General features: G+C 42.1%; 1 protein-coding gene across 2 annotated transcripts in view; it reads right to left on the reverse strand.

Moving 5' to 3' along the window:
- The window catches only part of glyr1 (glyoxylate reductase 1 homolog (Arabidopsis)), a 34043-nt gene extending 22446 nt beyond the window's left edge, over positions 1 to 11597 (reverse strand). Inside the window, exons 1-6 of one of the 2 annotated variants that reach the window (XM_084072694.1) lie at positions 11552 to 11597; positions 9647 to 9683; positions 8775 to 8854; positions 6555 to 6693; positions 3653 to 3763; positions 1591 to 1674 (exon numbers count right to left, since the gene is read on the reverse strand). In XM_084072694.1, the coding sequence (XP_083928820.1) occupies positions 1591 to 1674; positions 3653 to 3763; positions 6555 to 6693; positions 8775 to 8854; positions 9647 to 9683; positions 11552 to 11592 (492 nt within the window). In that variant the 5' untranslated portion in view covers positions 11593 to 11597. The remainder of the gene's footprint in view (positions 1 to 1590; positions 1675 to 3652; positions 3764 to 6554; positions 6694 to 8774; positions 8855 to 9646; positions 9684 to 11551) is intronic. The other variant, XM_084072695.1, reaches the window with a different exon arrangement.
- Positions 11598 to 17429: the final 5832 nt, after the last annotated feature.

A 17429-nucleotide genomic window follows, 5' to 3' on the forward strand; every position in this document is an offset into this window, starting at 1 on the left:
GGTGGTGCCCCAGCACTCAACATTCCCCGCATTCCTCCGCCCCCCAGGCTGGGAGGCGGAGACTGTCAGCGGAGAATGTTGAGCAGGAGGAGTAGGACGGAGGTGCTGCGTCCTACCGGTGGGGGCTCCTCACAGGCATGTGAGCCAGTAGAATACAACAGTAGTGGCAACATAGAAATATGTGGCTGTGGAGAGGGTCAACCGGCGTCCTATCGGCCTTGCCTTGGTGATTTGCATGTGGTTGGGCTTTGCATTGACATTCACTTGACGGCGCCATTCACCATTTTGACAAACTAGCGTTAGTGCACTTCACACTTCATTGTTCACTCCATCACCAGTCAGTGCAAGTCATGCTCCATGGTCATCAACCCTGTTTCTGGGAAGTTAAAATGACACTCTAGAACACTGTCTAACGGATATTTGAATGTTTTTTTATATTACGTTTTTTTACATTCAGAAAATTCGGAATAAATATATTCGTGGCATATAGTGGTGTTCATCTTTTTCAAATACATATCATTTTGGGTGGTCCTTGACATGAAAAAAGGTTTTAAGCACCACTGATATTATAGCAGCATACGTTTTTTTTTTTTTAACGTTAAGAGATTTAGAAGACATTTGTAGAACCCCCCCAGAAGCAAAGATTTGAGTTACAAATGTTCGCTTTAAAAAAAGATGTATATTCAAAGATTTGCACGAATTCTCACGATTTTTCAAAAAAATAGCAGATCTAGTGGCACTCTGTGCCGCGCTATGAGCTTGTATATCTGCTATTTTCTAATAGCCAAAGAAATCTTAAAATGACACGGACGTGCTCCCGGTCTTAATGGGTTAATGCTACACCAGCAGAAACTGAAAACGGAAATGAATAGGCTTATTGCACAGCAGCCATTTTGGAGAAAAATTGGGTCTCTTCTGACTTCCTTCACAGGTGTTACCAATGATACTAATGAAGGCTCTGTTCCATTCTGGTCAAACAGAGGCAGGGTGCTGATATTGTGCATGTTGGCTCACTAGAAATACTAGTGGGTCTCAAAGTGTGGTCCAGGGATACTCATGGTTCCTTGAGAGGGTGTAACTCTGAGAGTGTACAAATGGAACAAAATGGACCCGGTAGGTCCATTTGGTTCCATTTGTACACTCTCAGAGTTATGGGGGTCCTTGAAATTAAAAAGTTTGAGAACCACTGTGCTACACTAAATGGAACAGAGCCTTCATTAGTGTTGTTGGTAACACCTGTGAAGGAAGCAAGGAAGGGGCCCAATTTCTGTCCAATGTGGCTGCTGTGCATAGAGCCTATAGCATGTATTCAGCTAAGATACGTAAACCCCCCCCCCCCCCCCCCAAGCAGCCTTTGCGAGCCATGACAGAGTTGGTGACCACCAAGTGAGTTCTTTATCAGCCACAGGTTCTGCAGCGTGAACACCACACACACACACACAGGTCAAACAGGGAGGAAAGGTCAGAGTCAGCAGCTGTGCTGCGGTGTGGTGGCGAGGAGCGTGCTGCACGGTGAAGCATTAAGAGAGGGCAGAAGGACAGAGCAGGCTGGAGGGGCAAGAAGAGGGTCGGGGGGGGGGTTTCACCTACACTGGCTTCCCATTTGAAGGCCGAGCCGGACGCGGCCCCCAGCCTCTCAGCCGTGGACGGCTCGGGGTCTGAGTCAGTTAAGTCCTTGGAGGAGGGAGGGAGGGAGGGAGGGAGGGAGGGTGGAGAGAAACACACATTGACATTAGAGTCCGACCCATGCCTGATTTTTGGGGTCCGATGCGATCCTGATTTCGGAGAGTCCTAGTCCTTATTATTACTAGGGATTCCTAGTCCTTACAGATCTGTAACTATGAGAGTGTACAAATGGAACCAAATGGACCCTTACAGGTCTGTAACTCTGAGTGTACAAAATGGAACCAAATGGACCCTTACGGGTCTGTAACTCTGAGTGTGTGCAAATGGAACCATAGAGAGCTGTTTAAGACTTATTTTAACCAAAGAAAATCACTTAGCCTACCCTACCTTTAACAAACTAAAAACACAATTTTGGGTGAGCAGGTATTTAAAGCCCCAATGACACATCTATTGTCATACCAAAGACTATTAAAAAAATGGGGGCCAATGCCTCCCTGCTTTGCACTCAGCATCAAGGGCTGGATTGGGGCTAAGTCCTTGCAGCATACTACCGTCATGTCCAGGGGGATGTACTTGTACATCAAGCGGCCTCACACTACAGAAACAGGGGATCAGGTTCCTGCCCTATGGATCACATGGCCCCGCAAGGCTCACTCTTAACTTGCAAAAGAGACAAGTTACACTGAATTCATGGTAGCAATTTCTCGCAAAATGGGCCGACAGCCTTGTACAGCTGAGCTCAAGAAGTGACCAGACATTTGATGCTCATCTCTGGAAGCTAGTTTGTAAACGTTTTGTATGTCTTAAGGTCAAGAAAATAGGCCATGGAGTTAGCTCAATCCTGATTAATTTCACATGGGCAGCGGGTGGCCTCAAGGTTAGAGGAGCGTGCTCCGTTGCCGGAAGGTTCCTGGTTTGATTCCTCGGACCGGCTGGAAAGATCTGGGTGGGGAACTGAAAATGAGCACCTTTTATATATGTTTCTGTGTTTTAAAATTTCTCCCAAGGGGCGACAACATAAAGTAACCTTGAACCTTATGCTGCAGCTACTACCCTGGGTAAATAAAGAATTCAAAACGACCTACGATCTACGACAGCTAGATTAAAACGTTATCAATATTTCCAAAGTGGGGTCCAGGGACCCTCTGGATTCCTTGAAGGGGATCCAAATGGACCCTCACAGGTTACACACCTGTAAGGGTCCATTTGGATCCCGTTCAGAGTGTGTACAAAATAAATGGAACCAAGTGGACCCTTACAGGTCTGTATCTCTGAGTTATGGGGGCCCTTGAAATTAAAGATTTGAGAACCACTGCCCTACTTCTACACCAGGGGTCTTCCAACGTTTTCAGGCTAAGGACCCCCTAGCTGAGCGAGAGATGAAGCAGGGACCCCCCTCGATATTGTATAAAATTGTGTTTCAGATTTAACTTTTTTTGTTTACTTGGTCTGCTCTTTTTCCCCTCTACACCTATACCTCTTTGCCCCTTTTTGGCTGAAGTTCTCCTCAGAAAAGGGATGCTAGGGTTCAAGTGGTTAAGGTAAAATAAATCATATCACACAAAGATTTGGCGGACCCCCTGTAGTAACTCTGAGGACCCCCTAGGGGTCCCGGACCCCCTGTTGAAGACCTCTGTTCTACACAGTAGCCGGGTTGTGTCCACCTCAAGTGTCTGGAGTGTTGCACTACACCTCGTCCACGGCCACTTCAGAGCACAACACGCTTCAGAGTGGCTGTCGCTCTCTCTCTCTCACCACACAGCGGCAAAGTTGAACTTTTCTATCACTTTGAGGTTGTGCTTTTAGCTGTGCTCTGTCTCCTGCCGCACTCGGTGCCGCGCTATGAGCTTGTAGATCTGCTATTTTTGAATAGCCAAAGGCATCTAAAACGACAGAGTTGCGTTCCCGGATTGAATGGGTTTACGTCCATCTCTTTGAGCAAAGAGCACCACAGATTGAAGCTCAAACCCGCAACAATTATCACTGTCAATGCTCGACTGATAACCGACTCCGATGTTCTACTGACCTTCTCTGACGGGTCCTTGAGGGCGCTGAGGTCGTCGTCATCTTCCTCCAGGATTTTCAGTGGCTTGCTGGCGGCTTTCTTCCCTTTGCCTTCTCCTTTGCCTTCTGAATTCTACAACAACATTACATTACAGTCATTTAGCAGACGCTTTCATCCAAAGCGACTTACAATAAGTGCATTCAACATAGGTAGGGAACGAAACTACTAAATCACCGGAAGTCTTAACCCATTAAGCTGGAACTGTGTCATTTTTAGATTTGAGCTATGAGCTTGTAGATCTGCTATTTTTGAGAAAATGTGTGCAAATCTTTGAATATATATGTTTTTAAAGCGAACATTTTTAACTCAAATCTTTGCTTCTGGGGGGTCCCTGGAACAAAATATTTTGATGGGGGTTCGTGGCCAAATACATATAATTTTGGGGGTCCTTGACATGAAAAAGTTTGAGCACCACTGATATAGAAACATACGTTTTTCAGAATACTGCTGAGATTTAGGAGACATGTAGAATCGGCTTCAGGTCTTAATGGGTTAAGTGCATTTTCTGCTAAAACAGGCAACCAAGAGTATACCTCGCGCTAAAGTGAAAGTGCAATATATCAGCTACCTACGTTCTTAAACAGATGAGACAAATAACAAAATCAAATGAGCAAGAGCTACAACAAATAAGTGTATTGACTAAAGAAGATCCAATAAAACAATACAATAATAAAACAAGTGTTTGTACAACTAACAAGAGTGTGTACAACTCATTGCCCACAACAACACATTGCCCACCTTCATTGTTAAATCACATGTGGCTTTGGTTGTATGTGTATTTGGTTGTATGCATGCAGTGCAGTCCAGTGGTTCTCCAAAAGGTTCTCAAAAGGTTTCATGTCAAGGACCCCCAAATTGATATGGTCGCGGACCCACATCTGAGATAAGGTTATGGTGAATTCAGTCAAAATTATTCCAAAATATTTTTTGGGGTTATCCCCCCCCCACCCCGGCCTTTTTTCCCCAGGAACTATCAGACCAACAAGCTCACAACACGTCCCAACGCAGAGCCAAAGTACAAAGTTAGGGTTAAAGTGGTTCAACTTATTTCGACGCTTTATCAACTAGTTTCTCTGGGCACCCCTCTGGAACCTTCTCAAGGACCCCTGGGGGTCCCTGGACCCTACTTTGAGAACCACTGGTGTAGCCTATGCAATAGAAAACATGCTCAATGTCTACACCGACAAACCATGCTTCAGTACTATGCAAATAAACAATATTTAGCTCTGAGCTTGTAGATCAGCTGTTTTCGGCAAAGATATTTAATGTAAAGAGAAAAAAAAGGAGGGGGGCTAGTATAGAGCGGTGGGGGACTCTGGTCAAATAAGAGTACAAGATTTAAGTGGTTAAAGTTATACAACATAAGTTTCATTTTTGTAGTCTTTTTGGTAACCCTCTGTAGTTGTCTGTTTGTTTGTGATTGTGATTCCCAGAAGTCAGTTAAAAAAGAAACTAGTCTCAACCGGAGGCCCCAAAACTAATAAAGGATGGTCTGAGAGCGGACAATATTTTGGAAAGCAACAACATCCATTGTGTATTTACTCGAGCAACGCCAACACCAACATAATACATTTCTCATTCCAAAGCACTAGTCAGTCGGTAGAGCTCTCGCCTTTGGACCACAAGGTCTTGGGTTTAACCCATTAAGACTGGGAATGCATCTGTGTCATTCTTAGGCTATTAAAAAAATAGCAGATATACAAGCTCAGATAAAAATAGCAGATATACAAGCTTGTAGCGCGGCACCAAGTGCCGCGCTACGAGCTTGTATATGCTATTTATTTTTTAAACTGTGAAAATCTTTGAATATATATATATATATATATATATTTAAAGCAAACATTTGTAACTCAAATCTTTGCTTCTGGGGATTCTACAAATGTCCTCTAAATCCTAACATTTTTTTGAAGAAAAAAAACTTACGTTTCTATATCAGTGGTGCTCAAATGTTTTCATGTCAAGTACCCCCAAAATTATATGTATTTGGCACCCATCTAGACTAGGGACACTGCTTAACCACTAGTGGCTAAGAAGGGATATAAAGTGCAATGACTGGTAAATGTACGGGTTGTGTAGTGGGTCGCGACATATCATGCTCCGTTGATAAAACATTTATAATCCAACAAGGCTCCTCATTGGCATACAGTGAAACAGCTCTCCAAGTCACTCTTTTAGCACATTTAGCACATTCTGCCATCACAAAACGCAGCCAAAACGTCCCGTTAATTTTACGGGGTGAAGATGTGATGGTCTTCTTCCTAAGACACATAGCAAAATCAACATGGAGTTGACTTTCTTTCTTCCAACAAAAAAGTGCAACACTGGGTTTTGTGATGTTATACATTGACAGAATGTGCTTTGTTTGCGTTTGTTTATGTGCTAAAAGAGTGACTTTGAGAGCCGTTTCACCGTACAATGCAAGTCAAAGTCAATGAGGAGAACACTTTGGGATTATTCATTTATAGTCAACAGAGCAAGATATCTCACCAATAAGGACTAGTTCAGTGGTACCCAAAGTGGGGTCCGGGCACCCCCCAGGGTTTCCAAATGGACCCTTACAGGCCTGTAACTCTAAGAGCGTACAAATGGAACAGAATGGACCCATAAGGGTCCATTCGGTTCCATTTGTACGCTCGGTTCCATTTGTACGCTCTTGAGTTATGGGGGTGCTTGAAAATAAAAAGGTTGAGAAGCACTGGACTAATTACAACTTCTACTACATAACCCAAACCTCTACCATAATGTCACGGCACTTTTAAAGATACTGAGCTCCCTAGCAGTCCTAACAGCGAGCCCCACATCCGTACACTGCTCAAGGCAGCAGGTCTTCTTTTTTTTTTTTAACGGGAAGACATTTTGGCACCTGCTCTTTGCCCTTGGCTTTCTTTAGGAAGTCCTCCACCGCATCCACCGCCTGCTGGAAGCGTTTGCCTTTGTTGATCTTGATCATCTCCTCTTTGTGAGGGTGGTAGGGCTTCAGCTGCTCCACTTTGATCCACGCACTGGGGAGACACACACACACACACACACACACACACACACACACACACACACACACACACACACACACACACACACACACACACACACACACACACACACACACACACACACACACACACACACACACACACACACACACACACACACACACACAAGGATGAGGTTGGAGGTTGGAGGTTTAGACCTATGTGTGTGACATGATCGTACCCGGAAGTTATGTGGGAACGCCTACTGAGTGGCAAAAAAACTACTTTCTGGCCTTGACAGCCCATAAATCCAAATAGAAAAGTCCTATCTGATTGTATTAACACATTAAACGCCAAGAACGTAGTCCTACGGTCCATTAAATCCAACTGTTAAGCACCGAGACCGTAGTGCTACGGTCCGGGTGCTTTTTCCTTTTTTCTTTTTCTTTTTCAATTTTCTACACGGACCGCTTTCAGTGTAACACCACCGGAACGGAACTATTTGCGATCCGGTTTTGCCGTTCCCGTCTAAAGCGCACACTAAAACCCCTTTTTTCTTCCTTGTAGTTTTTTCTCCTCGGTCATCACTGTTTAACATAAACCGTTCTAACTACAACATGGATGCCCCGTTTGACACGTGGTCTGCACTGGGAGACACAGGGACATGTGCACGATGTTTACAAACAGTGCATCGCACATTCTTAAGGATTTTAACGCGGTCTATGGCGACGTGAAAAAAACAAAAAACAACAATAAAACCTTGGCACTGGTGAGTACATTATGAGATTAACCTCTGGCGGTGGATGTGTTAAACAGTGTCAACCAAACCAACATGGCAGCTGTACGGAAAGCTTAAATGATCCTCTTTCTATCTGCAAGGTTTTTGTTTCATAAACATCCACCATAGACATGTTAAGAGCTACTTTCTCTCAATACATTCCGTGCAGGTGATTACTTTTCGAAGTGCTGGAGTTTGGAAGCGCTCGTTTTCAAAAACGCAACGTCCTGCTGTCTCCTGCATTATGTGCAATTTAGAAACAGGTGATACGCAGGACCGTTGAGTGATTTCCAACAAGTGCTTACAAACTCCAACACTTCATGCTGCTCAATGTTTTGCCACTCAAGTCTAGCTGAGGGGGGCGTGTCCCAGTGGAAAAGTGACTCATGTGTGCATACTCTCGATAGGGGAGTGACTACTAGGCCTGACAGGCAAATCATTAAAAAAAAAGATTGCGGATCTACAAGCTCACAATGCGTCGCAAGCTTGTAATCCGGCTATTTCCACTGTGTTTTTCTTTGGGGTTTTTTCAAGTATAAAGTTATTAAATATGTCAGTCAGTTATTCGTCATATCTGCCCTGTGCAACTTTTGTCCTTGAAGCCTAAAATCCAAACAGAAGTGTAATTTGTATTCATATGTTCAATGACAGAAATGCAATTAAAGGGATATTTCACTTTCAAAATCATTTTGGGTCATTTTATCGTCTACTCAGGCTTTTGGGAGCACCCCGGACATTTTTTAAGTTGCTTGATTCAGTATTTAGATATTTGATATTAATTTTATCAGACACGCCCCCTTCCTATACGAACTCCATTTTAACCATGTTAGATTCATCAGAAACACCCGTCCTTGTTTCTGGTGACTGATATTGTCCCTCTAATACGTGAGGACACCGTGTTTCAATTACTTTTTTCATTTATTTTTAATAATTATTTTGGAAAATGAAGAAGAAGAAAAAATACAATTAAAACATTTCATAAAATAAATGAAAAAAGTAATCGAAAAAACACAGTCTCCTCACGTATTAGGAGGGCAATATCAGTCACTAGAACCAAGGACAGGTGTTTCTGATGAATCTAACATGGTGATCAAATGGAGTTTGAAGTTACAATGGGTTTGTATAGGAAGGGGGCGTCTGATAAAATGAATATCAAATATCTAAATACTGAATCAAGCAACTTAAAAACTGTCTGGGGGGCTCACAAGAGCCTGAGTAGACAATAAAATGACGCAATTCTTTTTTGAAAGTGAAATATCCCTTTAAATATGTGAAATCATGTGCCGGTAACAGCTCTGGCGACAGAGCGTTTAGGATGTGTGTTGACATTACTTACTGGTCTTCAGTACCAAAGAACTTCACAAAATGGCATTTTTTGCCCCGTGGCTTTTTCAGGTCCTTGGGCGGGCTGACAACCTAGACAGAGAGACGACAGATAAACAATAATGATAATAATAATAACGTTGAGTTATACAGGGTTACAAAGTGCTTTACGGAACAAGATAAAAAAGCAACATTATATCAGTAAGAATTAACCCATTAAGACCAGGAATGCATCTGTGTCATTTTAGATTTCTTTGGGCTATTCAAAAATAGCAGATATACAAGCTCATAGCGCGGCACCGATTGCCACGCTATGAGCTTGTATATCTGCTATTTTTGAAAATGTGTGCAAATCGTTGAATCGGCTGTATATTTTTTAAAGCAAACATTTTAACTCAAATCTTTGCTTCTGGGGGATTCTATAAATGTCTTCTAAATCGTAACAGTTTTTGGAAAAAACTTATGTTGCCGTAATATCAGTGGTTCTCAAACTTTTTTTCACGTCAATGACGCCCAAAATGATATGTATTTGGCCGCGGACCCCCATCTCAAAATATGTTGTTCCAGGGACCCCCCAGAAGCAAAGATTTAAGTAAAAAAAAATCACACATTTTCACGATTTTTCAAAGAAATAGCAGATCTACAAGCTCATAGCGCGGCACCAAGTGCCGTGCTATGAGCTTGTACATCTGCTATTTTTGAATAGCCAAAGAAATCTAAAAATGACACAGATGCGTTCCCGGTCTTAATGTGTTAAAACAGTACAGTAAAAACCATACGGCAAACGTCAGATAAAAACTAGTTTGGATAGTATCACTATTGATAGTATTACTACTGATAACTATTGATGATTGATTAAGTCAATAGAAAGGTCAAGTCTCTCACCTTCCCTGGCCATGGAGGGTACCGACCAAGCTTCCCCCTGGAGAAACACAGTGAGTCAACGTCAATTCATTTGATTACTGATAAAGTTGTTTCCATACAGATAGCAGTATCGGAAAAGCAGCCGATACTGCCTAGAATGCTGGTGTCGGCGACTATGCCTGTACAATTCAATGCCAAGTAATATATATCTCATGATATTTCATTTATCCCAAATTACAACCTAACCCCCAGTTCCATTACATCCACCTTTCATCACCCTCAACACTCATGTATGTGCCTGCACACAGGAAATCTACTGTACCTGTGTTTCATAAACAGTAATATTTTTGAATGTTTCAGTTGACTGTTATATGCTCTTACTGTACTACTTACATTATTGCTTTACTAACTTGTAGCTGCCATTTCTCTTTTTTTACTCTGTGGTTCTCAAACTTTTTAAATTTCAAGGACCCCCATAAGTCTGACAGTGTACGAATGGAACCAAATGGACCCGTAAGGGTCCATTTGGTTCCATTTGTACACTGTCAGAGTCACAGACCTGTAAGGGTCCATTTGGTTCCATTTGTACACTCTCAGAGTTACAGACCTGTAAGGGTCCATTTGGTTCCATTTGTACACTCTCAGAGTTACAGACTTGTAAGGGTCCATTTGGTTCCATGTGTACACTGTCAGAGTTACAGACCTGTAAGGGTCCATTTGGTTGCATTTGTACACTCTCAGAGTTATCTTTTAATCACAGCCATTGTCATCATCATCAATATCATGTAATCAAATGACAGTGACACTTAAAGACGGGGTGCCGTGATTTTCAGTGATCCCCCCCACCAAAACATAATCATCAGGTATTATGGTTATACTAGGAGGAAGATTTTTTTCAAAAAGGTGTACAGAAATTGTTAAAATTATGTTTTTATGTGGACACGCCTCCAGTTCATTAAGTATACCTGGTTCTCACCTTAGCACCTCCTCCGCCACCTTAGCACCACCCACCTGTCCTAGTCCCTCCTCATGCCCACACCTGTTGTGTTATGATAATGAGGGGGAGGGTATGTTTTTACTATGTCACTAAAGCGCTGTTTCTCTATTGGCACGTTTGACCCTCAAGGTTTCAGCCTCCAGGTAGAAACTCAAAGTAGTCAGAGAAGACATAAAACACCATAAAAACACCACCAGGGGGCTTAATGAAGTTATATCAACCTCATAGACACATGAAAAACAGAAAAAGTGCAAAACTGTGGCACCACCTCTTTAAAGCAAATACTTTTGTACTTTTACTCAAGCACGATTTTGAATACCAGACTTGTATTTGTAACTGAGTACATTGTGGTATTGGTACTTTTACTCAAGTAAAAAAATGGGAGTACCAACACTGTGTCGTAGTATATGTCAGTGTCGCTATCCCAGAAAAATAACAGATATACAAGCTCTATACTAGCTTGTATATCTGTTCTTTGGGCCCCTGGGTGCGGTAGGCAGTGTTGCCAGATTATGTGAGAGAAACAAGCAACCAGGTCTAGAAAAAACAGCCCAAAAGAAGCGACTATGGGCCACACATGTGCACTTTTAACATATTATACATCAGCAATTTGAAAATAGCAGATCTACAAGCTCACAACGCGTCGCGATGCGACACGTTGTGAGCTTGTAGATCGGCTATTTTCAAATACAATCTTGCTGGGGAAATTAGAATAAGCAGATTTGGCAACCCTGGCGGTAGGTAGGCAGACACACTATTATTTGCATTAGCTCCTCCGCTAGCCGCCATGCTAACACTGGCCTTAACGCGCTGTTATAACCGACAAAACACGTCTAATACGGTGTGAACGTCAGCTACAATGACGCTTTGTGTCGTTAACGTTCATTAGAAGCCGTTTAAATGTGTCGTGAAGCGTGTGGTCGTCTCACCAGACCAGGTCCCCGATCCTCAGATGCACAACAGTCGCCATTTTAATAACAGCTATTTTTTTTCACAACAGCAGAGAAGCGGTGTTGCCAGATTCTCTGAGTAAAATAAGCAGGTCAATGAAAACAAGCCCAAAAGAAGCAACTTAGGGTCTTAGGCCACATCATGAGCACTTTTTTTTTTGGTTTGTTTTTTAACAATGTGTTTATTTTATATCTTATAATTATTATTTATTTTTATTTTTATTTTATCCCACGATTTTGTAACCCTTTTTTCCCACCCGGTGCCAATTTTCTAAGTGATCCTGGGCGCTACACTCCCCTGTCCCCCCACCGGCCTGGGGAGCCCAGAGCCGAGCTCATGCCTCCTTCAATGCATGAGAGCCAACTGACCTTCTTGTCACCTGACAGGGGGAGGTTCCCCGGAACATGTTATTCCAACCAGTTCCTTTCCCCTCCATCAGGCTCTCGGCTGTCATGGGGGAGGCGGTGTATAGCGACCAGGATTACTACATGTTTTTGTGAGGGTATTAACTACCCTAGGAGACACGGGGAGAACATGCAAAGAGTAGGCCCTTTCACCAACCCCACCTAGGCCCTAGGGTATGGGCACTGGTGACGTGGAGGAGAAGACACCAACAACAATGTGTTTATTAATCAATAATCATACATACATACATACATACATACATACAAACAAACATACATACATAGGCTACATACATCCCCTCCCTCCACATTTCCTCCCTCCACCCCCTTAATAATTACTCTCATTTCCAAAAAGCTATACCATTACCATAACAAAAACTAAAACATTACATTTTAATTACAAAATTAAAATGAAACACATTAAAAAGAACACTAACATAAGATAAACCAAAATTAGACAGAATACAATTAAATCATAAAACATGACATTGGATCATGAGCACTTTTGAACCTACATGCATCGGCTATTTGAAAAAAGACGATCTATAAGCTCACAACGCGTCACGATGCGATGTGTTGTGAGCTTGTAGATCTGCTATTTTCAAAAACCTTTGCAATAAAATGTTGATTATTTGGATATGTTTTTAATTTATATTCTAACAACACAAATGCTCCCTGGCACAAAACATCTATGAAAATACTACAGAACCACTGCTTTGGAAATTTGGACGCAAGTAAATTAGCAAATTTTGAAACAAGCCAGCATTGCAGCTTTCCTGGACAAGCCTATTTAGTTGACCTTGTATTGTAAATTCCATGTGCTTTTTTCTGTGCAAACTTCTAAAAAAAAGTAGGCCTACTCAATCAATCAAAAAGCCGCAACTACCAATTTATTTTTTAAAAAACAACTTTACAAAGTCGCTTATAATAAGCCGACATGGCAACACTGCAGAGACGTCGTCGCACTGAATCAAGGGAGAAAAACACGCCCACCCACCGCACGGGTCACATGGTGCCGTGTCACGTGGCCACAGCGCCCTGCTCGCAGCAGCAGCTCAATGAGCATTGAGCACATAGATTGAGCAGCACCCATAGAGTTAAAAATAAGGCAGCACCACGCAGGTTGCGCCGAAACGGGTGACTTGTAGAATTCTGTGACTCTCAAGAGAGAGAGAGAGAGAGAGAGAGAGAGAGAGAGTGGAGTGGTCCATGTATCCCCGGATCGGAATGATAAAAAAAAAAAAAAAGAATAAATAAATAAACAAACACTAATAATTATATTAACAATAATGTTTTGTTTTGTTTTGTTTTGTTTTGTTTTGTTTTGTTTTGTTTTGTTTTGTTTTGTTTTGTTTTGTTTTGTTTTGTTTTGTTTTGTTTTGTTTTTTTAATTTATGTATTTAACACCTGCTTTACTGGTCATTTTTTTTTACTGCGAACATAATTGTATAGAATACAAGCTATGAACAACATAGCTTGAATACAAGAATCTTGACCAACATTGACATCGTGTGGTTATTCTGGCTAACTTCACCCTAGAGAGTGCTTCTCATGGGCTCTTTTCACCGCTTTTCACAGCTGCTATTTTGACAGGTAAACACAGGTGAAGGTTAAGCTAATTGTGGATGTGTTTCATTTACTTTGTGTTTCATTAAATTGGAAATACTCAAAATTGTGCTTACAGTACTTGAGTAAATGTACTTAGTTACTTTACACCACTGCCCTGGTTTGTTTGTTTGATTGATTGATTGATTGATTGATTGATTGATTGATTGATTGATTGATGTACTTTATTTAGTAAGACATGAGAAAAACAGTATGGAAGTACAAATTTACAATACAAGGTATACTAAACTGGAAGTAAGCACTAAGCGTGTTTAAAATGAGATCCCCACGCACACAAATCATGACGTATGAGGTCAACCTGGTTTAACACCTTATACTTAGTTGAACAGATTCCAAAGGGCTCTATACTACCTACCTGGTAAGTAACAACACCAAGGGAGAGCTGCTAGGGCCTTCATGGAAGGCATAGCCTGATTTCAGTTATCCTGAGTTCTTGGTTTGTTGTATTTTCTTAGTTAGCTCTCATGCCATGGCTCTCCACACCGTCCTCTCGCACATGGGCAACACGCTGCTGAAGGACAAATATGTACGTATGCTGTTTGTGGACTACAGCTCAGCATTCAACATCATTGTCTGAGCAAAACTTGACACAAAGCTCAGAGACCTAGGGCTACACCCAAGCATGTGCGACTGGATACAGGACTTCTTGTCCAACCGACATCATGGGCAGCATCCCATCTGACCCCCTGACCCTCAACACTGGAGCACCCCAGGGATGCGTGCTGAGCCCTCTCCTCAACTCCTTGTACACGTATGACTGCATAGCCACACACGTCTCCAACACCATCATAAAGTACGACAGTGATAGGCCGAATCGTCAAAACGACGAGTCTGACTATAGAGAGGAAATCAACTCACTGGCACTCTGGTGCCGGGAGAACAACCTCGCTCTTAACGTCGTCAAGACCAAGGAGCTGATCGTGGATCCTCATCGATGGCGCTGCAGTGGAAAGGGTCAGCGAGTTCAAGTTCCTCAAAGTACACATTGAGGAGGACCTGAAATGGGAGACGCACACCACACGCGTGAAGAAAAAGGCTCAGCAGCGACTGTACTGGCTCCGCCGCCTTAAGAAGTTCGGAGTAGGACATCTTATCCTCAGGCTGTATTACAACAGTCCGGTTGAAGGCGTCCTAACAGGCTGTGTCATGGCCTGGTATGGGAACTGTACTGCCCGAGAAAAGATCAACCTACAGCGAGTAGTACGATCAGCAGAGCGTATAATGGGAGGCGAGCTCTCAGCGCTCCAGGAACTGTACAAGAAGCGGTGCGTGGTCAAAGCCAAGCGCATCATCCAGGACAAGCACCACCCAAGTCACAAACTGTTCAAAACCCTACAACGACCGACCGCGACCGGGCAAGGGGCCCTACCACAGTATCAAGAGTACCACCAACAGGTAGGTTCTGGTGCAGTTTTAATCCGGCTGCTGTCAGACTGCTAAATGAGGCATGAGCCTTGTTTAGCAGCCTGACAATAGGCGGTACTGTCCAGCTGGTCGCGGACCCTTTTTGCTCTTCTTGAACACACCTGTGGATTATACCAGGGAAAAATGACTTCGACGTAGCTCCTCCTTGGACATACCTGTGGACTACACCAGGTACAAGTGACTTTCTTTTTTGTTCTCCCTCATGGAACTACTTGCGGATTATACCAGGGTCAATCCACTTTATGTGGATTATAAACCTTAATCCCATGTATAACGCACTGACTTTTTTTTGTCTTTTATTGTGCTTTTTTTTTTTTCTCTAAGCACCTTAACGCACCTTAAAGTATATCATGCACAATATACATTGCTGTTATGCTCAGGCACCTTTGTCATATTTTTTAATTCAGGTACTAATGTAAATATGTAGATAACTTATTTGGCCTTTTTGTTGTTCTCTTGTTTGATCTCCTTCCCACTTAAACCAGGGGTCTTCAACCTTTTCAGACCAAGGACCCCTTAGCTGAGAGAGATGAAGCAGGGACCCCCTCTATACTGTATAAAATTGTGTTGCAGATTAAACTTTTTTTTTTGTTTACTTGGTCTGCTCTTTTTTCCCTCTACTCCTATACCTCTTTGCCAAAAATAGCAGATCTACAAGCTCACAACGCCTCGCAGCGCGAGGCGTTGTGAGCTTGTAGATCTGCTATTTTTTGGCCAAAGTTCTCCTCAGAAAAGGGATGCTAAGGGTTCAATTGGTATATGTAAAAGAGAAAATCATATCACAAATATTTGGCGGACCCCCTGTAGTAACTCTGAGGACCCCCTAGGGGTCCCGGACCCCCTGTTGAAGACCCCTGTCTTAAACCTTCAACATTTAGTAAACTTGATCTCTGGCTCTGTACTTTGTCTGCTCTTTTCCCCTCTACAGTGTAGGCCAGTTGATTGAACCACATGAATAACCTACAGTACAACAACTTGCACTTTATGCACTAACAACACTGTTGTATTATGCAGGAGACATGGCCCACATTCCAGTATGTGATCGTGTACTGTACAGGATCTCATAACTATACTTACCGTAATCACTCCTATGCTGTGTAAACATAATACTTAGTCACTCTTAAACAGTGTACACATATAGATAATTATACTCAATATAATCTGTGTAAGCATAAAGGTATGTGTACAGTGTTTCTGACACCGTTTATCAGGATACTGCAGGTCCAATGATACAGGATATGTCAAGTGACTTATCCTTGTCACATGAATATACCAGTGGTGGAAAGTCACTAGGCATATTTATTCATAAGTACTGTACTCGAGGTACTTTTATTTTACTGTTCATTTGTCAATACTTTATACTTCTAGTAGTATTGTATGTTTTACTCCACTACTTGTTGTTTACACCACTGCAGTGCATATGCACTTCTTAATACCAATATGTTTGGTATTTAAAGGGATAGTTCACCCCCAAAATGACTCTTTTTCTATCGATTAGTCACCCCATGGGGACTTGAATTCATGGATTTGTTTTGTTGTTGTCGCATTCCTAAACCAATATTTTGATGACCGGCAGCGGTTCCGGTAGGAGACACAAAGAGTCTCCTTTGTGTCTCCTACCGGAACCGATGCCTACCGGTCCGCTGGTCATCAAATTATTGGCTTAGGAATGCGACAAAAACTAAAAAATGTCCATTAATTCAAGTCGCCACGGGGTGACTAATCGATAGAAACAATTTTTTTTTTGGGTGAACTATCCTTTTAAGTAATCTATTTGTGTGTTTACTAAATTGTCATCTTGACCTCTGATAACTGCTTAGTTAATGACACTTCTTGGGTTCATTTTACACAGGGTACTCAGGCACCCTGTGTGCACCCCAGGCAGTTTTGAAGTTGCTTGATTCAACATTTAGACCGGGAAGCATTTCTGATCAAATGAATATCAATCATTTGATCAGAAATGCCCCCCTCCTATACGGCCATTCAACTCCAATCTCCATATTTCATTGAAAACACACGTCCATGCTTCTGGTAAGTAATATTGTCCTTCTAATGTGGGGAGCGGCTGTCATCTTTATTTGAAATGTCTAACATTAGAAAATTAAACAAATCCTGAATTTGTCAAATTCACATTAGTATTGCAGAATAAATGTACTACTTTCTAGAAGATTAGCAGTGACAATAGCATGTGTTTCTTTTTAACATCAACGTATAACAACGGTACTGCTGATTTTTCAATCTGCAGAAAGTGTTCACACTTTTTCAAAATATTTTGAAAATAGCAGATCAACAAGCTTATGACCTTGTAGAACTGCAATTAGTTTGTATAGCTGTATAGTATAAATACTAGGTTATGCTCTATTAACAATTCAGAATGTTCGTCACTCACAAAAATACTATG

This window comes from Gymnoscopelus microlampas (genome assembly GCF_963454915.1).
Source record: "Gymnoscopelus microlampas genome assembly, chromosome: 11".
NCBI lineage: Eukaryota > Metazoa > Chordata > Actinopteri > Myctophiformes > Myctophidae > Gymnoscopelus > Gymnoscopelus microlampas.